Source organism: Monodelphis domestica, chromosome 2 (genome assembly GCF_027887165.1).
Source record: "Monodelphis domestica isolate mMonDom1 chromosome 2, mMonDom1.pri, whole genome shotgun sequence".
NCBI lineage: Eukaryota > Metazoa > Chordata > Mammalia > Didelphimorphia > Didelphidae > Monodelphis > Monodelphis domestica.
Genome location: NC_077228.1, coordinates 106,100,648 through 106,125,036, shown reverse-complemented (window position 1 = coordinate 106,125,036; position 24,389 = coordinate 106,100,648). Strand labels below are relative to the sequence as shown.

General features: G+C 41.2%; 1 protein-coding gene across 4 annotated transcripts in view; it reads left to right on the top strand.

Moving 5' to 3' along the window:
• Nucleotides 1-21,942, top strand: part of CHIT1 (chitinase 1) — a 113,058-nt gene extending 91,116 nt beyond the window's left edge. For all 4 annotated transcript variants that reach the window (XM_056815753.1, XM_056815754.1, XM_056815752.1 and 1 more), the window contains 7 exons: nt 1,996-2,161; nt 4,800-4,924; nt 5,228-5,351; nt 6,789-6,974; nt 7,423-7,536; nt 9,934-10,060; nt 21,446-21,942. In XM_056815753.1, coding sequence (XP_056671731.1) covers nt 1,996-2,161; nt 4,800-4,924; nt 5,228-5,351; nt 6,789-6,974; nt 7,423-7,536; nt 9,934-10,060; nt 21,446-21,681 — 1,078 coding nt within the window. In that variant the 3' untranslated portion in view covers nt 21,682-21,942. The remainder of the gene's footprint in view (nt 1-1,995; nt 2,162-4,799; nt 4,925-5,227; nt 5,352-6,788; nt 6,975-7,422; nt 7,537-9,933; nt 10,061-21,445) is intronic.
• Nucleotides 21,943-24,389: the final 2,447 nt, after the last annotated feature.

Here is a 24,389-nt window from a genome sequence, read left to right as displayed (position 1 = left end):
CAATACCATTGGTGGCTCTTTCCCAAGGATATCGGGGGGAAAGGGAAAGAACTTCTATGTTCTAAAATATTTATAGCAGCTGCCTTTGTGGTGACAAAGAACTGGAAATTGAGGGGATGTCAATCCATGGGGGAATGGCTGAACAAGCTGTGGTGCAGATAATTGTGAAGGAATACTACTGCTCCACAAGAAACAATGAATGGACTCATATTTAAAATGTGGAAAGAGCAGCATGGGATAACGAACAGTGAAATGAGCAGAACCCAGAGAACACTGCATACGGCTCCGGATTTAATACTTGATAAATAGCTTGTGAATGTCACCTCCAGAGAATGAACTGAGAAATGGAAATATGTCAGACATCATTTATATACACCCATATCTCCTTTTTGGATGATGCCTTCTATCTGAAACACTTGTAAGTTAATTCTATTAAAAAAAAAAGCCTTAAGCAGAGCAGCAGGGCAAAACCAGCTTCTGTTCTCCATGTGGGCTCCAGTTCCACCTTCAGTAAGATGGGAGTAGGGCACGAACAGTCCCTCCTGAGGGCTTTGACTTCTGTTATTTCATCTGATCCTAATTGCAGCCCCAAGAAGCAGGCAAGACAGCTAGTATTATTATAATTTCCAAGGCAAGGAAACTGAGCCAAGATAAAATAGCCTGGCCAAGGCTATGTGGGTAGATCATAATTGATGCCACCAAGACCAAAATGAAGAAAGGGTCTTTTGACTCCAAATTAGCATTTTGTACTGAGTTTCTCGACTATTTAGAGACAATGGAACTGAAGGAATTTTCAAAGTAATCTAGGAGCCTAGAGGTAGAGACACATTTAGGGACTGCAGTACTAGAAATGTATCAGAGAAATGGAACCCTAGATCCTGCTGAGCTCTCCCAAACCTAACCTTCTGGGGTCTGAGGACATAGGTGGCCCTAGCTTCCTCATCTGTAAAAGAAGAGGGCTGGATTCAAAGGCTCTTAGCATTCCTTCCAGGTTTAAGTCTGTGTACCAATCCCCTCTTCATCTTAGAACTTGCTTTCCTTTTTACATTTTCTATGCCAGGAGGTGGCAGTCAGCTCCCTTTAAGGAAAGGACAGCTTTTCTGACTAAATGCCCAGGTCTGGAGGGATTATTTAGAAGACAGGACTTTGGAGACTCGGGAAGTTCCACGTGATGTTAGCAAAGTGGGGAGATTGCGTGTGTGGGAGAGAATGGGGGAATGAGAGAGGGAGGGAGGGAGAGGGGAAGAATGAGAGAGACAGAGAGAGAGAAAGGCAGAGAGAGACAGAGAGCCAAGGGGGGGATAGAGAAAAGACAGAGAAAGGGAAAGAGGGAACATGGGAAAGAGGGAGGGATGGAGGGAGAGAGACAGAGACAGGCAGAAAGGGAGAGAGAGACAGAAAAGGCAGAGACAGAGAAGGAGGGAGGGAGAATGAGAGAGAGACAGAGAGACAGAGAGAGAGACAGAGACAGAAGGGGGAGGGAGACAGAGAAATGGGGGAGAGACAGACAGACAGACAGACAGACAGAGACAGAGAGAGTTTGGCAAATTAGTTTCTTTCTTCCCCAAGACAATTCCAGTCAAGGAGAGGGTACCACTATCTCATAGGAACCTGCCCTAAAATTTGAATGGTCCCACTCCCTGGCTTCAGGAGAGAGGATTCAAATCTAAGCTCCATCATTTATAGCCTGTCTGACTTTGGGCAAATCCTTCCTCATCTTTTCCTCCAGCATCAGTTTCCTCTTTAGAAACATGGGGGAGTTTAACTAGGTGATTTTAAAAATCCTTTCCTGCTTCATGTCCTTTAATCCTGGCATTAGATGCCTGATCTAGGGTGGGAAGGACTCCCAGAGGCCATTTAGTCCAACCCCCTCATTTTACAGAGGAGGAAACTGACACCTAGGGAGATTAAATGACTTGCCTTTGGTCACACAATTAGTAGCAATGCAGAGCATCCACACTCATTCCCTTTCCCTCTCTCTGGGGTTCTTCACAGGTTCACAGACATGGTGGCCAGACCTGACACCCGCCAGATTTTTATCCAGTCAGCTATCAGCTTCCTTCGTCAACATGATTTTGATGGCCTTGACCTTGACTGGGAGTACCCAGGCAGCCGGGATAGTCCTGCTATAGACAAAGAACGATTCACAGCTCTGCTAGAGGTACAAAGTGGGGTGGGGGTGGAGCAGAAGAGCAAGGGACATCTGACCTTCTACCTCCTGTGGAAAAATGAGATAGAGGTGGTGCTGCTTTGGTACAGCTGTCATGAAGGACCCCCCAAGTGGATCAGAAACTGGTACAATGCCAGTGGCCTCGCTAAAGCCCCAGATTCATGCTCCAGGCTCTAAGCTGCCCTGTCAGTGCTAAACTTTACCATGTTTCCCATTTGTAGGCCAAATCCTATTTTCAGACACGTAACTATTAAAAAAAAAAAACACCTCAGTGGTTCAGTGGGTAGAGAGCTAGGTTTGCAAATGGGAGGCCCTGGCCTCAGACACTTCCTAGCTATGTGACCTTGGGCAAGTCACTTAATTTCCATTGCTTAACCTTTACTGCTCTTCTGCCTAGAACTAGTATTGGCCTTAAGACAAAAGGTAGAAGTTAAAAAAAAACAAATCAATACTTTCTGTCTTAGAGTTAATGCTGAGAATTGGTTCCAAGGCAAAAGAACAGTTAGGGCTAAGCAACTTGTCCAGGGTTGCATAGCTAGGAAGTATCTGAGGTCAGATTTGAACCCAAGACTGCTTTCTCTAGGTCTGGCTCTCTATCCACTGATCCACCCAACTGCCCCTAGAAAGTAAGGGTTTGAGAGGAAGGAAGGGAGGAAGGGAGGAAGGAAGGAAGGAAGGAAGGAAGGAAGGAAGGAAGGAAGGAAGGAAGGAAGGAAGGAAGGAAGGAAGGAAGGAAGGAAGGAAGGAAGGAAGGAAGGAAGGAAGGAAGGAAGGAAGGAAGGAAGGAAGGAGGGAAGGAAGGAGGGAAGGAAGGAGGGAGGGAGGGAAGGAAGGAAGGAAGGAAGGAAGGAAGGAAGGAAGGAAGGAAGGAAGGAAGGAAGGAAGGAAGGAAGGAAGGAAGGAAAGAAGGAAGGAAGGAAGGGAGGAGGGAAGGAAGGAAGGAAGGAAGGAAGGAAGGAAGGAAGGAAGGAAGGAGGGAGGGAGGGAGGGAGGGAGGGAGGAAGGAAGGAAAGAAGGAAGGAAGGAAGGAGGGAGGAAAGGAAGGAAGGAAGGAAGGAAGGAAGGAAGGAAGGAAGGAAGGAAGGAAGGAAGGAAGGAGGGAAGGAAGGAGGGAAGAAGGGAGGGAGGGAAGAAGGGAGGGAGGGAGGAAGGAAGGAAGGAAGGAAGGAGGGAAGGAAGGAGGGAAGAAGGGAGGGAGGGAAGAAGGGAGGGAGGGAGGGAAGGAAGGAAGGAAGGAAGGAAGGAAGGAAGGAAGGAAGGAAGGAAGGAAGGAAGGAAGGAAGGAAGGGAGGAGGGAAGGAAGGAGGGAGGGAGGGAAGAAGGGAGGGAGGGAAGAAGGGATGGAGGGAGGGAGGGAGGGAAGGAAGGAAGGAAGGAAGGAAGGAAGGAAGGAAGGAGAGAGAGAGAGAAAAAAAAATGTGGTGAATACAGTCAGGAAACTGTGTTCCAGCTCTGCTGCTGTTTCTTTTCTTTCTTTCTTTCTTTCTTTCTTTCTTTCTTTCTTTCTTTCTTTCTTTCTTTCTTTCTTTCTTTCTTTCTTTCTTTCTTTCTTTCTTTCTTTCTTTCTTTCTTTCTTTCTTTCTTTCTTTCTTTCTTTCTTTCTTTCTTTCTTTCTTTCTTTCTTTCTTTCTTTCTTTCTTTCTTTCTTTCTTTCTTTCTTTCTTTCCCTTTAATTTCTGTCATAGTAACAACACTAAGACAGAAGGGCAAGGGCTGAGCAAATGAGATTAAGTGACTTGACCAGGGTCACATAACTATGAGGCATCAAGTTCTGCTTCTGACATAATATCTATATAAATGTATATATGTACATTTATCTGTATATATGACTCTGGAGAGACATTCAGTTTATAAGTCAGTCAATATTTATTAAGCATCTACTATGTGCCAGATAATGGTAAAAGACAGTACCCATTATTGAAGAATTCACATTTGAATGGGTGAGACAACATGGAAATGCTATGAACATACACTCTACATATAGGATAAATTGGAAATAATGAACAGAGAGAAGGCATTCGAATTAAGGAGGTTGGGAAAGACATCTTATGAAAGGCAGGATTTTTTCTGGGACTTGCAGGAAGCCAGGCAATCCAGGAAGTGGGGATGAAAAGGAAGAGTTTCAGGAGTGGGGAATAGCCAGTGAAAATACTCAGGCAGGAGATGGAGCCTATTTTATTCAAGGAACAGCCAGGAGACCAACGTTCATTTTTACCTGATCCCAGACTACGTGGGGTGGTGGGGTGGAACCAGGTGTAAGAATATTGGAAATAAAGAAAGAGAACAAGTTATAAAAAGCTTTGAATGCCAAACAGAGCATTTTATATTAGAAACTGGAGGTGACAGAACCATCATTTAACTTCTGAGTGCCAGCAGCAATTCTAGAAAGCTATAATTTGCATATCAGACGTTGTTCCTCATGGGTAGAAAGCTGTTTCTTTGATTGTGTTCCCAGCAGCAATGAAATCACAAGTTCAGTGGAGGGAAAAATCAAAGTACGAATCTTTGGAAAGGGAGAATAATGGCTAACAGGTTCCTGCTCTTGAGCAGACCTCCAATTCCCCCAAGAAGGGAGGGAAGGCGAACATTATGCGAAGTCTTGTGGTGTAACCCCACATTTCCTCCCTAGAATCTGCGTGACGCCTTCCTCCAGGAGAGTCAGAAGTCAGGGAAGAATCGGCTCCTCCTGAGTGCAGCGGTCCCTGCTGGTCGAAACAATGTGGATCGTGGCTATGAGGTCCCGAAAATCTCCCAGTGAGTCTAGGACCCATTGGGTGGAGAGGAATCCTTAGCGTGTTCTCTGTTGCATGGGGAATAGAAGCCTTGAAGCAGGACTGTCCCATGGAGAGAGAGGAGAAGGGCAACCATACTCATCCGCTTTTGTGAACCTTAGAGGATATTTTATCCCCTTTATCCCCCCAGAAAAGATAGCCCCCTCCTCAGCTATTCCGCCAGAGGTTTACAGGTACGGCAGCCATCCCTGATGCCCATTAGACCTTGGCTTTCTTAGTTGTAAGGCTTGAATCGTTTACCTCCCTCCTTCTACGACCCCTGCAGGTTTCTAGATTTCATCAACCTCATGACCTACGACTTTCATGGCACCTGGGAAAGGACTACCGGTCACAACAGCCCTTTGTACAGGAGGCAGGCGGAGAAAGGAGGAGCAGCTGAAGCCAATATTGTAAGTGAGCAGCGCCCGAGGCATCCCCTGGGATCATTGAAGGGGACCAAAGCCAGCCCGGCTGGGGATCGGGCTTCTGGTAATGACGCCTTCAGTGGGGTTTGTGGCATCTTTTGTGACGCCACTCAGTGGCAGAGAGGGGGACTTTCAGTCCTCTCACGGTTTAAGCAGAGTGAAAACTAACTCGTGCCACGGATGCTTAAATGATCCCTTAATCTTAGAAGCCCTTGTTTCTCTATCTTTAAAAACACCCATGAAAATGACTTGTTTTGACTTGTTTGTGACTTCACTTGGTTTTTTCCCCTCCTTTCTGGGTTAGTAGTCTTTGACATAAAAAAAGCCAGTCCCTTCTCGAATATATTGTCCATTCCTCTAAGCCTTTCCTTCATTGCTCCAGTCCTTTCTGGAGCCCCACGAGGAGCTCTGGGGAGATGCTCAGAGGGAGGTCTGGTAGTCTCTGCTCACCCCAAGCCTTGCCCCTGCTCTTTCAGTCTGATGGAGAGAGAAAAAACATTCCCTTGACATCAGCCAAAGTCCCAACAAATAAAACGAAATCCCACTCACTACACTGGTACTGGAGTTTTTTTCATTGCTCTTAGCTCTAAGTGGATTTTAATAAACAGTATTAAAATAATTCTTGGACTATTAAATATTAATTTTAATCTTTACAGGTACTTAGTGCAATAGAGTACCTGTTTCCAATAATAGCATTAGCTTAGAAAAGCTTCCTAAAGGAGGTAAGCTTTGAGCTAAGTTTATGTGGAGGAGAGGACCTTAGCTAGATAGAGGACATGAGCATCTTATGCAAAGAGTTTACATGTTAAAGATGCCAGGAAGCAATGAAGCCACTGAAGAAGGGAGGGTTCCAGCTGGAGTGACATTAAGATTTAGGTCATTTCTTATTTATTTAACAGATGAAAAAATGGAGGTGGTGAGTTGAGGTGACCTCTCCAAGGTCATACTGGCAGGAAATAATAGAATAAGCATCATGGATTGAGAATCAGAAGAGACTGTAGAAGTCAGAGTCCAACTCCCTCATCTGACAGAAGAGAAATCTTAGAGAGTTAAATGACCAGCACAAGGTCATGTAGTTAATAAGTATATGAGGTAGAATTTGAACCCAAGTCATGCTGATGTGAAGGTCATGATTCTACTTACTATGCCATCATACCTCCATGAATTTCAAATCTTTCATCAGACTCCCAACCCAGAATTCTTTCCACTATGCCAAGCTGGTTTCAAAGAAAGAGTTCAAACAGATAAGGGCATTTAATAGAGGCTAGGATGAGACTTTAAAGCACTGTCTAAAAACTGCTTCATTAGCACTGATGCCTTAAATAAAATCTCAGCCTCATGGGAATCCAAAAAAGCTTGGTTTAAGGGGCTCCTTGCTTCTCCTCTTTCCACATTCTAACTACCTATTTATTTTCCTCCTAGGATTTTGCTGTGAACTATTGGCTGGAGAAGGGGGCCCCAGCAAACAAATTGATCTTGGGCATGCCCACCTACGGTCGGAGTTTTACTCTTTCCTCTCCTTCTGACACAGGGGTAGGAGCCCCAGCTTCTGCAGCTGGAACTCCTGGCCCCTTCACAAAAGAGGGAGGTCTGTTGGCTTTCTATGAGGTAGGTTAAGCTGCTCTCTAAAGGTTGGAGTAGGGTTGGGTTGAGAGTAGGAATGGAGTCTTGAGATATGGAAGAGACTCCTCACTCCACGATCCTGAGGGTGCCAGCATATTGAACACTAGGCAAACAGTACCCATTCTTGTCTTTATACCCTATTGCTTCATTCTGAGCTTAAAACCTGTTTCCAGTGGAAGCCAGAAAAGGTTTTTACTTCCATTCAGGGTTCTGGATTGTCCCAGTTCCATTCCATTTAGAATTTTCTGTGCAACTCAAGAATTCTCCTAGGTTCTTCAGGATGATCCAAACTGGGAATTTGCCATTCTAGACATCACCACCATGAATACCTGGAATTAGCTTGACACTTGGAGGGGGGAGTGAGAAAAAGAATTCCAACTTCATGTTCTCTTAACTACCTATCCCCATCCCTGCCTGTCACTGATTCCTCCAGGTGTGCACCTTGAAGGATGCTACTTTGCGCATGATAGAAGAGCAAAAGGTGCCTTATGCCTTCCAAGGCAACCAGTGGGTGGGCTTTGATAATGAGAAGAGCTTCAAAACCAAGGTGAGTATCCTATAGGATTTTCTACTGTTATGGTTAAAATTATGGTTGAGACTGAGTATAATAATTATAGGTTGCCCAGGATTTTACTTATAAAATCCTAAAATGAAACACTCAAGTCAGAATGGAGTTTTATGGTGATTTAATTACAACAGGAAAGAAATTATTAGAGGGAGAGAGAAAGAGGGAGAGAAGGAAAAGGAGGTTAACTCAAAAACCGCTCTGGCTCAGGCTGAGCCAAGGCAGAGAAGGGAGTTAGTCCTTATCACTCACATGACCGATCTGAAGAGAAGCTGTCTGAGGGGCTCCTCTAAGCTCGAGCTCAAGGATAGAACTGGCGTCACACCCTCCCCACAGAAAGTGACAAGAACTCCAGAGGCTGTTCTCTACCTCACTTCCTGTGTTTCACATGTGCCAATGGTGGCTTAAGCTTGGCTTAGGACAGCCCGGGGGGCAGTTAGTTGTTTCTGATTTGTCATTAGCTAGCATACGCCCGTGTAGTGTGGGTGTGCACATTCCTGGGTGCTAGACCAAGCAAGATGGAGGAAATTTAAAAATCACAATACACATAAATGCCAATCATCAAATAATTTGGAAATATTACTGATCTACCACTAATTATAACTCTTTGCTTATTCTTCTATTTAATAGTTTGAAAAAATCCTGTAATTTCACAGTCTATTCCAGAGAGCATAGTTATGATTTACAAACTTTCTCAAACTGCATATTCTGGAGGAAGCAGCTGCTAGGAGCTGGAGTTGAGTAAAGGGTTTTAAGCTTTCTATATTTATCCTTTGGGACAACCATCAACCACTGTAGGTTAATCTTGTCCCATAATAATAGCTACACAAAGCCGCTCCCCTGTAAAATATATTTATAGCAGCAATGAGGGGAGTGTTATAATTTCTTTTTCTACAAAATGAGTTGGTTGGAATAAATTATCTATGAGGTTCCTTTGCCTTGGGTTGATGGACCAGTTTTGAAGGCTGGAGTGGTCACTGGTCTCTCCTAGTCATTTCCCTCCACTTATCAGCAAATGCTCTCTAAGTGGATGCTCATGTGGCAGCCTTACCACCAAGCAATCAAAGTGAAAGCACAGCCCAATTAATCGCTTATATATCCAAGCGAAATTTATAAATACTAAAAGAGGCTCCAGGATGACAATGTAGAGGCCTGGAATGTGACTGCATCCAGTGTTACCCAAGGCCATCTGAGGACTATTCCTATATGATCAGCTCACCCATCTATGGAGGGCCAGTAGCTGGGAATCTTCTTTCAGCTTGGTGATTCAGCAGCTTATCGGTAAATGTTCTACTCTGACCTACTTCCCTTGGCACCCCTACCCCCCCACCCCCAAGATTTAGGGAGTGCTGATTGTTTAAGGTAAAGGCAGCTGAGCTCATGAATAGTTTTTCTGAACTCATGATTGGTCTTCCTGGAAACTTTTCCTTGGCCCACATTCAACACCTTCAGTAGCCTTAGTCACAAACAATTTTTATCTGTATGGGAGGCTTGTGCTGGACAGTTTTTCCCAATTATCTAAAGATGACCTGAGGGACTGAGTGGGAGGAAGTGGGACAGAGCTTGCACAGTAAGGCTTTTCACAAAAATTAAGAAGGGGGGGGGGAAGTCTTTCTGATGCTCTTAAAAGAAAACTATTAGCTCAACACAACACACTACCCATAATACATGTGCTGCTGCTACGTAGGAAGAGAATTTCCCCAACTAGTGGATTCCTGGCAGTTTTCGTATACAGTAAGTAAAGAATTGGGTCCAAGTCCCCTTGGGGACTTCTACTAGCAAGAAATTAATAATCAGTTGCATCTCAAATTGTGAGTCACTCGATGCGCTCATCAAGAAAAGCTATAAATACTCTTCCAATTGGAACATTCTATGAATCTTTGAGCCCATGGAATGACCAGAGCCTGGTGGAACTTAGAAACTCAAGTTCTGCAGTTATCAAATAGTATCAGAATCTAAGAAGTCAGAGTTGAAAGAAACCTCATAGACGTCTAGTTAGACCATCTAGACTTCTTAACTGCAGGTCCATGAATTTGTTGTATCAAATAGTTTGATAGCTGAATTTCTATTTTGTTTTGTAGTCTTAGAAAGGGGTCCACGAGTTTCACCAGACTGCCAGAGGTCTCCATAACACCAAAAATGTTTAGAATCCTGGATCTAGTTCAATCTTCTTATTTTAGAGGGAAAGAAACTGAAATGATAAGAGGTTAAGTTTATTGGACCACACAACTAATAAAGGTAGTTACTCTTACAAATTGGCTTAGCTCTGAAAGAAAGGCTGCTTTTCATGTGTGAAATGGTGGCTTTGGTGGGTTCCACCCAAGCCTACAGGGCCTCTGACACACCTGCCCATATCTGTCCCTTCATTCCTCATTCTAGGTTGAATATCTGAAGCAGAAGGGACTGGGTGGAGCCATGGTCTGGGCCATTGACATGGATGATTTCCAGGGTACTTTCTGTAACCAGGGTCCATACCCGCTCATCCAGACACTGAAGAGAGAGTTAGGTGAGTAAAGGTCCTAGTATACGAGGTCTCCCCTGAACTCTGTCTCCTCTATCTCCATGTCTAAAGACTGATTCTCCAACCTCATCCATTCCAACTAGCCCTGATTGGGAAAATTGTCAAATTTTCTTTTAAAAAAGCTCCATTGAATTGAATTGAGTCTATGTATAATTCAAATCAAAACAGAATAGTTACAGCTCCTTGTAGAGATCCAAACCTTTGACCAGATGGAAGGAATGTCCCTTTGGTATTCTTTATGACAGACTAAATCAAAGACTAAGAAAGAACAACAACAATGACAAAAAAGCTTGTTGACTGACAGAGACATTTATTATACAAAGCATATTCAAGTCAACATTTGTTTACTTTGGGGGGAGTTCTGTGGATACCCCCCTTTTATATAGTATTTTCTTTTTTAAAAAATTAATTTATTTATTTTAGAATATTCTTCCATGGTTACATGATTCATGTTCTTTCCCTCCCCTCTTCCTCCTTTCCATAATCAATGAGCAATTTCACTGGGTTTTACGTGTGTCATTGATCAAGACCTATTTCTATATTATTAATATTTGCACTAGGGGGATCATTTAGAGTCTACATTCCCAATCATATCCCCATTGGCCCATCATGTGTTTTTCTACTCCATTTCTACTCTCATTCGTTTATTTTGAACAGACTAAAAGAAGAGAACTTTGGTTTCCAAGAAGACAGGCTCAGGCTCAGGCACTAACATTACTCTCATTTTGTTTGATAAATCAAAGAGGCCTAAAACTAAACTTTGCATATCACTTTATCTTTTTATAGAATTCTGTCTTCTGTTTCATGATTACTATAAAATGTAAGTAGATATTACTTAGGTCAGAGAAAATTCCAGTTAGATAGGGGAAATGGTACCTGGATTCTCTTCAAGAAGGGATTCGTGTATATTAATAAATGTTCTTGTCAGTCATAAGATTTTTAAAAAACCTTTATCTTCTTGCTCTATGGCAAAAATGATCATATGGAAATAGGCATAAGTGATAACATTTGTATAACCCAGTAGAAATGCTTCTTGGATCTGGAAGGGGGGATAGAAGAGGGGAGGGAGAGAAAAATGAATCATGTAAACATGGAAAAATATTTTGTTAAAAAAGATATAAATTCAACTTATAAAAAATAAATTTTCCCAGCTGTGTGACCCTGGGCAAGTCACTTGACCCCCATTGCCTAGCCCTTACCACTCTTCTGCCTTGGAGCCAATACACAGTATTGACTCCAAGATGGAAGGTAAGGGTTTAAAAAATAAAATAAAATAAATTTAAAAAAAGCAATCTTTGTCTTCTGTCTTAGAATTGGTACTAAGCATGAATTCTAAGGCCAAAGAGAGATAAGGACTAGGTGATTGGGGATAAGTGACTTGCCCAGGATCACACAACTAGGAAGTATCTGAGGTCAGATTTGAACCCAGGTTCTCCTGACTCCAGGCTTGGCTCTTTATCCATTGAACCACCCAGATGTCCCCATAAGCATTTTTCTGAGTATTCCCTGTGTACTAAGCCCAGGGCACTGGTTTATGCACTTGGGGTTACCAAAAAAGTCAAGTCAGTCCATGCTCTCAAGGAACTCATAATTTAATGAGGGAGACAATGTACAAACAACTATGATCAAACAATTCTATATAGAATAAATGGGAGAAAATCAAGGGAAGACATTGGCTTTAAGGAGGATGAGAAAAGGCTTCTTGTAGAAGAGGAGATGTTAGCTGGGACTTGAAGAAAACCAGAGAAGCCAGGAGGCAGCCAGGAGGAGGGAGAAGATTCTAGGCATGGTCTTCAGCCAGTGAAAATGCTCAGTCAGTAGAGTAGCATCTTGTGGGAGGAAACACAATATTGAATTGTTCTATCATCGTTAAATGGTGCTGTGCTATAGATTCCAAAGCCTGATCAAAGCAAATGTAGTCCTGGACTGCTCTTTGAAAAAAAAATCATGGCCAACTAAATAAGACGACCTTCTGAGACTTTTAGGAAGTTTTGTTTTGTTTTGTTTTCTGAGTGAAGCTGCCCAGTCTTGTCTAATTCCGCATTTTAGCTCATAGAATCTGATCATTTAAGACTAACAATAGCCATCATAAAATGGGCAGGTAGGTGGCACAGTGTATAGAGTGCCAAGCCCAGAGTGAGTAAGACCTAAGTTCAAATTCAGTCTCAGATACTTACTAGATGTATAACTCTGGGCAACTCACTTAATCTCAATTGCCTCTGTTTTCTTGTCCATAAAATGAGCTGGAAAAGGAAAAGGAAACCAGTATCTGTACTAACAAAATCCCAAATGAAGTCATAAGGAGTCAGATATGACTGAGCTGACTGAACAACAACAAAGAAAAGTAAGAAGAGAAAAATTTAGCAACACTGTATTACCTTGAAGTAAGTCATGACCAAAATAAGAGCCCAAACAACATATTACAACAAATCATAAAACTGCCCCTAAAACTATTAAAAATAGAATCTTCCAGGCACATCCTGAAAGAAATCTCAAAATGGAAATATCAAGGAACATTTTAGACAAAATCCAAAGTTCTCAAGTCAAAATGAAAATACTGCAAGCAGTCAGAAGGAAAGAATTCAAGTACTGTACTGTGAAAACACAGTCAGTATCAAACAAGATTTAGCAGCCATTTCTTTGAAGGAGCACAGAGTCTGGAATATTATATTACAGAAGGCAAAAGATCTAAGCTTACAACCAAGAATAACTTACCTAGAAAAACTGAATATAATCCTGAAGAAGGGGAAACAAACCTTTAATGAAATAGGATATTTCCAAGTATTTCTGATGGCAAGACTGAAGCTGCATAGAAACGCTCAAGTGAAAAAACACAAATGCCAAGAGACGCATAGGGATTTAAACTGTGGATAAACTATTTACATTTCATTTTAGGGAGATGATATGTATATTCCCCATAGAACCTTAACATCATTGGAGGTCTAAAAAAGACAGGGTCTAGGAGTGATTTTATTATGTTTTAATTATCTTAAAATAAGAGTGGAAAAGGAGAGGAAGAGTAATTACACAGGATTATGATGGAGGGAAGGGTGTGGAAGGAGAGTGAAAATTGCCCTTTATAGAAGTGATTTGCAAGCAGAGGACTATGCAACAAGGAGGAAAGGGTAGGTTAAGTAGGTAACACTAGAACCTCACTCCCATCTGAATTTGTGAGAGAAGAATACATTCATACACAATTAGTATGGGAACACATTTCACTCAATAAGAAACAAGAGGGAAAAAGACAAGGGAGAATTGAGAATAGAAGAAAAGGTAGATTAAAGGAGAAATTAATCCTGATTAAAAAAATTATAAGGTGGGTCAATACTAAAGAGGAGTTTAAAATAAAATAAAGACAAGATAAGAACATGCTATTAGGCTCTGAATGAGAGATCCAGAATTATATAAAAATGAAAGTTGAGTGAGTGAAGGAAGGAAAGGAGGAGGGAAGGGAGGGAGGAATTAAGAAAAGAAGGAAGGAAGCAAAGTCTGTAAAACTGTGAACTTCAGGGGCAGCTGGGTAGCTCAATGGATTGAGAGCTAGGCCTAAAAATTAGGAGGTTCTGGGTTCAAATTTGACCTCAGATCCTTCTTAGCTGTGTGATCCTGGGCAAGTCACTTAACCCCCACTGCCCAGCCCTTTATTGCTCTTCTGCCTTCTGCCTTGGAACCACTATACAGTATTGAGTCTAAGATGGAAGGTAATGCTTTAGGAAAAACAAACAAAAAACTGTGAACTTCGACTAGAAAAATGCTTGTTATAAATGGAATGCTCTACCCACAAGGGAGAAAAAATAAATCTTATCACTGGTAAAAGCTCATGCAGAATTCTTAAGACATTCATGTGGTGTTCCAGGAAGAAGCAATGGAAAAAATAGAGGACAGCTTGAAAAGGAATAGCCCAGCAACAAAGGGTATTTGCCAGAGGAAATATGTATTTTAAAAACTTGTCTGGGAAGACAGATTTTCTCTGAAGAAACAATTTCTACTGAGGGAGTTAGATTGAGACTTCTAATGATTTCCAAACAATTTCACAGATGTTTACATCCTTGTAGATTTGGAAAAGTAGTTAAACAACCTTTAGAACCGAGCAATTTAAAATCTGGTTTTATATTGAGTTTGATGGGTTACTTAGGAACAATCATTATTCATGGCATGGTTGGTCTGTATTGCTGAAAGTAATTGATGGACAACAGCATCATGCTTTTGTAGTTATGAGGTTAAAAGTGATAACTGTGCTATATTGGTTTTCAAAGATAACCAATCTAGAATTCCAAAATTGGAAGGTACATGAATGTTCCCCACCACCACCACCATTTAAATAATTTGGAGATGCATGCAACTAGAATGGTGTTATTATGACACCATATAATTGATGACAATAAGCTTTGTTTCATATTTTATACTCTAGTTCCCAAGATCCATATTTTTACATTTCTTATGTCATCATTTAAGAAAATATTAAACAGAACTGCTGTTAACATTTAGTGTTGATACCTAATGCATGATGTATGTCACTCTTATTTGAATGATTTACGAATTAGAGATATCATGAAGAAGAAACATTTGCCCAAGAGACAGAGTGTTTGCTCCCTGGTTATTGGTTGTGGAAGCATCTAAATGTATGAATCCTATTGGTTTAGGTAATTGGGACAGTAGCTGTTGGAAAGTTAGAAGTTCTATCCAAAGTGTTTAAATGATAAATTTGAAGATGTTGTTTAGTCTTTTCAGTTGTGTCTAACTCTTCATGACTTCTTTTAGAGTTTTGGCAAAGAGTGGTTTGCCATTTCATTCTACAGTGTATTTTACAGATGGGCAAAATGAGGTAAACAGGGATAAGTGACTTGGCCAGATCACACAACTAGTGAGTGTCTGAGGGGGCAGCTGGGTGGCTCCGTGGACTAAGTTAGGGCTAGAGACAGTCCTGGGTTAAAATCAGACACTTCCTGGCTGGGTGACCCTGGGCAGGTCACTTAACCCCCACTGCTTAGCTCTTGCTGCTCTTCTGCCTTGGAACCAATATACAGTGTTAATTCTAAGATGGGAGGTAAAGAGGGTTTAAAAAAGATCAGAGACCACAGCTGACTCTAAAGTTAAGGGCAGGACCTTTTCTTTTTAACTCCCTCAAGCAGAACAATGATTTACTTCTTCATCAGATTCTTTTAGTGAGTCTAGAAGACCTTGGTCTTCTAAAAGACCAGTCCATGTGCCCCTAAGGTGTTACTTCCTTACTTTGTTCTGGTAATTGTGGGCACAATGAAGTTAAGCAAAAGAGAGAACTGGTGTTGTGCAGTCCAAAATTGGTTAATAAACTAAAGTTTCCTTTGATAGCTCAGTGCTACTATACCTGCCTCATCTGTCTGACACATAACGTTGGGAAACCAATCAAGACAAAGAGAATGTATATATGATGAGTCCTTCTTATTGTGAACATATAGTTTGATTCCATTCAAATGGCTAAATGCTATCATTATAAATATAGTATATTTTGTTATAGTAGTATATCTATCAGAATTCATCTTCATGGGTTCAAATCCAGCCTCAGATGCTTACTAGTTGTAACCCTGGGCAATTCATTTAACCCTGTTTGCCTCAGTTTCCTCATCTGTTAAATGAGCTGGAGAAGGAAATGGCAAATGATTCCAAGATCTTTGCCAAGAAATTCCCAAATGGTGTCACAAAGAATTGAACATAACAACAGAGCATATCTATTACTTAGTGACATATATGTGTATATAGAATATATATAATAGGACTATTTTATATTTATATATATATATGCATATATATATATATATGTTTTGGATTACAGTTTATACTTACCCTATCACTAAAATAGACTCGGAAGAGGTCAGAAACTACTGAAAAACTATTGGCCCCTTAAACTGTTGCTGAAAGCCAGGGCCTTCAGTCCAGAGTTCATGGATGCCACTGTAAAAGGATTTTTGCTACAATGGAGGCTTTTGAAGCAAAAGACAAGGCAATAGTTTTAGGAACCTCCCCCCTGCCCAAAGAAGAGGATTTGCTGCTCCAACACAAAGAGGCAGTGACTCATGGTAGGGTCGACCACCTCTAGGGCAGAAAGACTATCCATTAATCCCTTATAGCTGGTCCTGGTGAGCATCTTTCTGGGAGGACTAGGGAGAGCCATAGCTGGAAATGTCATGTAAGTTTCGGAGCAGCTCACATCCCTTACTATCTGAGTGCCTTTGTCTGCTGCTCCTTTCTGCCTCATTGGCCATGAATGTTCTCTAAAAAGGGATATGATAGATGAATATTCTAGGATACATGTACATGTAGGGATTGATGTACATATAAATCATTGCCATCGATGACCTTGCTGTTCTTTGTAAGGAAACCATAGCCTTTTGGAAAGGAATCCAGATAGAATAGAGGATTCTGGTGCTGACTACCCGAATGGTCCTGACATTGTTGTTGTCTTATGATAGAATCTAAAACGGAAGAAGATGATGGATGATTGAAAGTGCTGTTCTAGGATTTTTTTAAACCCTTACCTTCCACCTGAGAATCAATACTGGTGTATTATTGGTTCCAAGGCAGAAAAGTGACAAGATAATATTTGGAAAACATTTAGCAAAGTGCCTGGCACATAGTCAGTGCTTAATGAATGTTTGTTTCCTTCCTAAATAATAAATTTGTTTATTGAGCATCTGCATAACTGTTCATAAACCAGTACTCTGCAAAATACTCATTTGAAAGAAAGAAATTGTAAAGTAGAAATTTAAATCCCAAAACCTCCTCTTTCAAATTCTCATTTTCTTTTTGACTGTTCCCTTTGGTATTTTGTAGCAGCCACAGCAGCTAACACGTTTGAGTTGCTCTATAGTTTACAAAGTACTTTCTTCAGGATAACCTTGTAAAATGGTAAGCCTATTTTAGGAGGAAACTGAGCCCCAGAGAAATTGAAGGGACTTGTCCAGGGTCACACAGATAGTAAGTATCAAGGTCAGATTTGCACAGAATTGTCAGCTGATTCCATGTCTGGTGCTCTTTTCCCCTGTTGGTGTCTTCAATATTATCAACAATGAATATTATTCAGAGTCAGGAATCCCTACTATGTACTTACTTGGGTTCCAGGATCCAAAGAGTCCCAGAGGGTCAGTAACACTTTTGCTGGTGGATGGCCTCAAGTTGTTTTAGCTTTTAGAGTTCAATTTCCTTTTCTTTTCTGAAAGTCCTTTCTTTCTCTTGTTTGAATGTGGTCATCCTAGACTTATTTAATTGAATAAAAACAAATAAACCTTTACCTTGCATCTTAGAAGCAATACTATGTATTGGTTCTAAGGCAGAAGAGAGATAAGGGCTAGGCAATAGGGATTAGACGATTTTCTCAGAGTCACACAGCTAGGAAGGATCTGGAGCCAGATTTAAACCCAGAACCTCTCCTTTCTAGGCCTGGCTCTCAGGCCATTGAGCCACCTAGCTGCCCCTTATGAGTTATTTTTTAAAAGCTTTTTCTTTACAATCAAATGGAATGTAATTATGATCCTTTTTTAAAATTGAATTTTATTCTTTTAAATTATATGCAGAAATAATTTTTAACAATTGTTTTATGACATTTTGTGATTCAGATTCTCTCCTTCCCTCTCTCCTCCACTTCCCCAAAGCAGAAAATAGCCTAATATTAGGTTATATCAGTGCTTTCATGCAAAACACATTTCTATATTCCTCATGTGACTGAAGACACATTTCACATAGACAATAAAACTCATGAAGGAAATAAAGCAAAGGATAATGTGCTTTGATATAACATCAGAGTCTAACAGTTTCTTCTTTGACTGTGGACAGTGAAGGGCTTTTTGTTTGTTTTATCATGAGTCCCTTGGAGTTATCTTAGAACCTTGTTTCGCTAATACTTTCATCCTTCACTGTTGATCATCCTACACTATTTCTATTACTGTACACACTGTGGTTCTGCTCACTTCACTTTGCATCAGTTCATATAAATCTTTCCAGGTTTTTCCAAATTCATCTTGTTCATCATTTCTTATGACTCGATAGATTTCCATTACAACCATATGCTATAACATGTTCATCCATTCCCCAATGGATAGACCCCTCCTCAGTTTCCAATTCTTTGCCATTAGAAAAAGAACTGCTAAAAATATTTCTGTACAAGTAGTTCCTTTTCCCTTCTCTCAGATCCAGTAGCGGAGTAGCGATATTGCTGGGTCAAAGGGTATATATACTCATATGGCCCTTTGGGCTTGGTTCCATACTGCTCTCCAGAATGGACGTAGTAATTCATAGTTCTGTGAACAGGGCACTACTGCCCCAGTTTCCCCACATCTCTGACATTTATAAAAATGGCACTTTCTTTAACTACCTTTTGCTTCCCAATCTTCTCTCACTCTAAGGGAAGAATTATTAGATTGATCATAACTTAGAGCCCTGATTAGCATTTGGGTATCCTTACACCCTAGAAGAGGTAAGAAAGATATTTTGTCTGGGATGAGGCCAATACTGCATTCTCAGTGTGAGCTATGCCTCAAGACCTGGAAAAAGACCATGAGATAGAATAAGCCGCTATTCTTATGACAAGAACTCCATCGAAGAGCACCGAAGCATTTCAATGGTAGACAAAACATGAGAACTCTTTTTTTCCTCATCATTGGATGAGATTGTCCAACACCCTGAGAGACTCCAATGGCATAGATCATGTTCTGAGCTCTAGGATTTCTTGAATGACCAACTATGGGTCATACTTGATGTTCTTGCTTGGCATTATTGACCTGATGGTCTACATGATAAATCAAGAATCCTTTCTGACTTGGCTGTGCAGTGCGCCGGATGGTTCTCTGGTGAGTAGAAAGCCATTCATGGTGCCTTTTCTCCATGCCTGTCTGGGAGTCTGAACCCTGATTTACAGGACCCGAGGAAGATGCATGTGTGATTCAATAGTTCTCCATGATGTGTGGGAAATCAATTCCCTGAGAGAGTCCATTCAAAATAAGTGCTCTTAAAATAATGGCAGAGATTTGGTAAGGAATTAGAGATTGTTGAACTTGCTGGCCTTTCCAATCATCCACTTTGCAGTCTGTACAAAAATTAGAGATGAAAATGTATTTATAATACATGATACTCTTTGCTGGGTGGAACAAAGAAAAGGAAGAAGCCTCTTCAGATGAATTTTATAACCATTTTGGAAAATCATGTAGGTTCAAGATATTCATCCATTTTTTAATAGATATGATTGAAGGAACAAGACTATCTACTGGTCACTTCCTTTAAGTTCCAACTGTCCTTAAATTGGACCACCTTTGCTCCCAGGCAACTACCCCAATCCTGATAGCTTTCTGGATAGACTTTGGGATATTGAGTGACTAAAGGATTAAATATTTTTGGAGATCGGGTTCCTGTCTACATCCATTGCATAGATTTCTCTATTCCCATCCAATATAATGTCACATATTCAAAGCAGTGTTTCTGCCCTATCATGGCACTTGGGCATACTGTTAAAGTACCTGGAACAGTTTTCTTCATTTCCTTGTTTTGGGGCATTTACTTTACTAAAGTAAAAAGCAGAGATCTCCATATTTATAAAGAACCAACTAGAATAATATATACTACTTCTCATTATATAGAGCCCACGGGGAGCAGATGGGGCAGCTAGGTGAGGCAGTGGATAATGCACTGGATCTGGAGTCAGGAAGACTCATCTTCCTGTGTTCAAATCTGGCTTCAGATACTTAGCTTTGTGACCCTGAGTAAGTCGCTTAACCTTGTTTGCCTCCGTTTCCTCATCTATATAATGAATTGGAGGATGAAAAGGATAACCATTCCAGTATCTTTGTCAAGAAAGTCCCAAATGGGGTTAGGAACAGTCAAGGCAAAATCGACATAGCCAAATAACAAAGGGAGTAGATTGGAAAATGAGATCATAAAATTAATGAACATAGTTTGAGTTTAGTTTAGGCTTTACCCAAAATGTGGAGATTCAGAAGCACATCCTCTAAAGTCTCAGTTGTGTTATAAAAATAGTAGGAATTAATATTGTAACAATGACTTTGGTCTAGTGTTTTTAACTTCTTTTTATATCCTAGAATCAGAGACTATCTCCAGACAGGTGAGATTATTTGCATTTCCTATCAAAATGAGCTATATTTCTTTTAGAAAACAAACCAGTGATTTGATAGAAGAAATATGTTAACCACATGAAGAGTCCCTTACTTTAACATGGGTTAAATCAAGGAAAGTAATCCTTTTTTCATATACCTTGGACCTGACAAAAAGCGGGACCTCTTTAGCTTTTCAGGAAGATCATCTCCAAGGTTGTGACTCTGGCATGAACATTACTATTATTCTCTTTGGTCAAGCCAAAACAGAAGTAGCTAGGTAGCACAGTGGGTAGTGTGGAATCTGGAGTCAGAAGAATCATTTTCCTGAGTTTAAATCTAGCTGAAGACACTTGATGTGTGACCCTGGGCAAGTCACTTAATAATGTTTGCCTTGATTTCCCCATTTGTAAAATGAGCAAGAGAAGACCTCAGAGACTTATTAGCTGTGTGACCCTGGGCAAATCACTTAACACTGTTTGCCTGCTTCCTCATCTGTAAAATGAGCTGGAGAAGGAACAAGCAAACCATTCCACTATCTTTGCTAAGAGAACCCCAAATGGGGCCAGAAACAACTGAACAAGATCAAAAATCCTAAACCTAAAAGTGCCTAGTTTTATCTGGCTGTGGAATTTTGTCTTTTGTTTCAATTACTATGAAATGTAAATAGACCTTTGTATCAGAAAGAATTCCCATTATCAAGGGAAACTTGACTGTATCTCTAAGCAAGAATTCTTACATATTAACAAAATGTCTTTACAAATTTTTATTTTTTAGTTTTTTAAAACCCTTACCTTCTATCTTAGAATCAATATGAAGTACTGATTCCATAGCAGACCAACAATAAGGGCTAGGCAATTGGGGTTAAGTGACTTGCCCAAGGTCACACAGCTAGGAAGTGTCTGAGGCTACATTTGAAATCCAGGTCCTCCTGACTCCAGGCTTGGTGCTCTATCTATTCTGTTACCTTGAACTCTCACCCCACTTTTTCCCTTAATTTTTTTTTTGGACAGGCTTTTAGCGAAAAATATTGGGTACCAAGATTTTCTTCCACAAGATGAAGTGGGTCAGAGAAATCAGCAATAGTAAAATAATTTAAGGATCCCAAAACAAGCCCAAGTCACTGCCTGTAATTGTTCATTTTTTGTGCTTTGCTTTCAGTGTCTGTAGCACCTTACCTTTCTCTGGCTTTACCTTATGGCTGTTCTTATGCATAGCAGTGGTGGTTCTCTGTAGGTCACATCTGCACCCAGTATCTGAGACATGGAGGATGATTGTTCCCCTGTCCCCACAGGCATCTCATCAGCAAGAGGAAGCCCCATTCCGACCCAGCCCTCTACACCCATTCCAGAAGGAAATACCTTCTGCAAGGACAAAGCCAACGGCCTCTACGTCAACCCTCAAGACCATACCGCCTTCTACAACTGCTTGGACAAGCAGACATTCACATACTCCTGCCCCAAAGGTCTGGTGTTTGACAACTCCTGCCAGTGCTGTAACTGGCTCACAATGCCAGGGGGCCAGGGCTGATCCCTCTGCCAAGCTAAGAGCATTCTTCTTGGTGCGCCTTCCAACCAACCCTCTTGCTCATCTCCTAAGACTTTGCTCAATCTCAACACAGAGCCCTAGCGTGGGCAGGGATTCAGGGTCCCGTAGCTGGATTATATACTCTCCATTTTATTTTTTTCCTTATTTGCTCCAAATCTACTCTGGGTTCCCAAGCCTCCTTTTCCTCTGGTTCCAATAAATTGTACTTCCTTCTTCTCTGAACAAGAGAAATGTAAAGCTAAAGCTGGTCTCTGTTTTTCTTTAATTTCCCACTAAAGATCACAAAGCTCCAAACAGACTTCGAGTCAACCTTATTAGTAAGTTGGGAAGTGAAGGGGCCACAGCTGTAGTAGTGATGGGTAGGAGAGAGACTGTCCCCTAGCTGTCCCCTAGAGTAATTAAAAAAAATTTTTTTAACCCGTACCTTCTGTCTTAGAATCAATACTGTGTATTGGTTTCAAGACAGAAGAGTGATAAGGGCTAGGAAATGGGGGTTAAGTGACTTGCCCAGGGTCGCACAGCTGAGAAGTGTTGGAGGTCATATTTGAATCTATGTAAATAAGACTTTTCTCCAGGTGCCACCAAAATTGGCACCACAGGCTGAAGGAGCAAGCTAACAGAACTACACACAGATGGGTGATGTATGAGTGGGGGGAGCCGGAATGTACACGCTCACGGATGCCTATGACACCTTCCACTTAATCTGTCCTCATGGCTCATCACCATTTTCCCCATGCATCCCAGCCAGGTCCTGGGAGAGTTGGAGCCAAGCATTTCCTTTACTTGCAGGCCTGCTGAGTTTCTTATACCCTTGATGCCTCGTCCCCAAGCTGAAGCCAGAAGGAGAAGAGGGAGTGGGGTATGGAGAGAGAACAAGGGATAGGTCCCAATTTGTAAACCTCTCTGGAACCCACATGATGGCCCAGGACTAGAAGTCCTTAGGAACAGTGGCATTCCTGCATGTATCATGGGTTAGGTCAGAAGGGAGAAACCAGATGCTTTGGGGAGAGTGCTGGCATAAATTCCCATTCCCCTGGGTTCCCTGAGTCCCAGAACTTTACCAAGGAGGGATAGTAGAGATAACAGAAGCTGGGAGAACTGTACATGGTGCAATAATGTGTTATCTTGCCATCCCTTTCTTTTTTTTAATTTGGAAATTTTTATTTAATTAATTAATTTAGAATATTTTTCCATGATTACAAGATTCGTGTTCTTTCTCTCCCCTCCTCTAAACCCCCTCTTATAGCCAACACACAATTCTGCTGGGTTTTACATGTGTCATTGATCAGGACCTATTTCCATGTTGATGTTTGCACTAGGGGGATCATTTAGAGTCTACATCCCTAACCATATCTCCTAGACCCATGTGATCAAGCAGTTGTTTTTCTTCTGTGTTTCTACTCCCACAGTTCTTTCTCTGGATGTAGAGAACATCTTTGTTATAAGTCTCTCAGAATTGTCCTGGATCATTGCATTGCCACTAAAGGAGAAGTCCATTACATTTGATTGTACCACAATGTATCAGTCTCTGTGTACAATGTTTTCCTGGTTCTGCTCCTTTCGCTCTGCATCACTTCCTGGATGTTGTTCCAGTCCCAATGGAATTCCTCCACTTTATTATTCCTTTTAGCACAATAGTATTCCATCACCATCATATACCACAATTTGTTCACTCATTCCCCAGTTGAAGGGCATCCCCTCATTTTCCAATTTTTTGCCACCACAAAGAGTGCAGCTATGAATATTTTTGTGCACATATTTTTCCTTATTACTCTTTGGGGTACAAACCCATCAGTGGTATTTGCCATCCCTTTCACCACCCCCATTCCCCCCACACACAGAGTAGGAGCAAGACAACTGGGGCTTACATCCATCAGCTTGGCCAAGGCTAGATCAATGGATAAATGACTATTATCCAAAGCCTTCATATCCCACTGGATGAGCCTGGTTCTTTGTCAGCTCCTGTCTGGAACTTCACCCACTATCAGAATGTATTTAGAATCATTGTTTTTTTTTTATGATTACTTTCTGGTTGAGAGTCAATTTTGCTAGACAATGGCAGCTCAGAGACTTGCTCAGGGTCACACAGCTAGGAAGTATCTGAGGTCAAATTTGAACCCAAGACTTCCCATCTCCAGACTTAGTTCCCCAACCCACTGAGCAACCTAGCTGTCCCCTAGAGTAATTAAAAAAATTTTTTTAACCTTTACCTTCTGTCTTAGAATCAATACTGTGTATTGGTTCCAAGACAGAAGTGTGGTAAGGGCTAGGCATTGGGGGTTAAGTGACTTGCCCAGGGTCACACACAACTAGGAAGTGCCAGGTCATATTTGAACCCAGCATCTCCCATCTCTGGGCCTCACTCTTAATCCACTGAGCCACCCAATTGTCCCCCCCCCAGTCATTTTTTAATGGGGTCAGGGATAGTTATGTTGGAGGGTGCAAGTGGGTGGGTGGGAAAATGGTGGCAGAATTCCCCCATCATCTGGGCCCTTTAGCCCTCTCCAACTTCTCTAGTTTCTTCTTCCTCTCCTACTTATTTCTCAATCTGGCTTCTGACTTCATCATTCAGTTGAAACTTCTCTCTCCAAAGTTAGCAATCCCCTAATTGCCAAATCCAAAGGCCTTTTCTCAATCTTCATCCTTCTAGATCTCTTTTCAGCTTCTTACACTGTTCATCACCCTCTCCA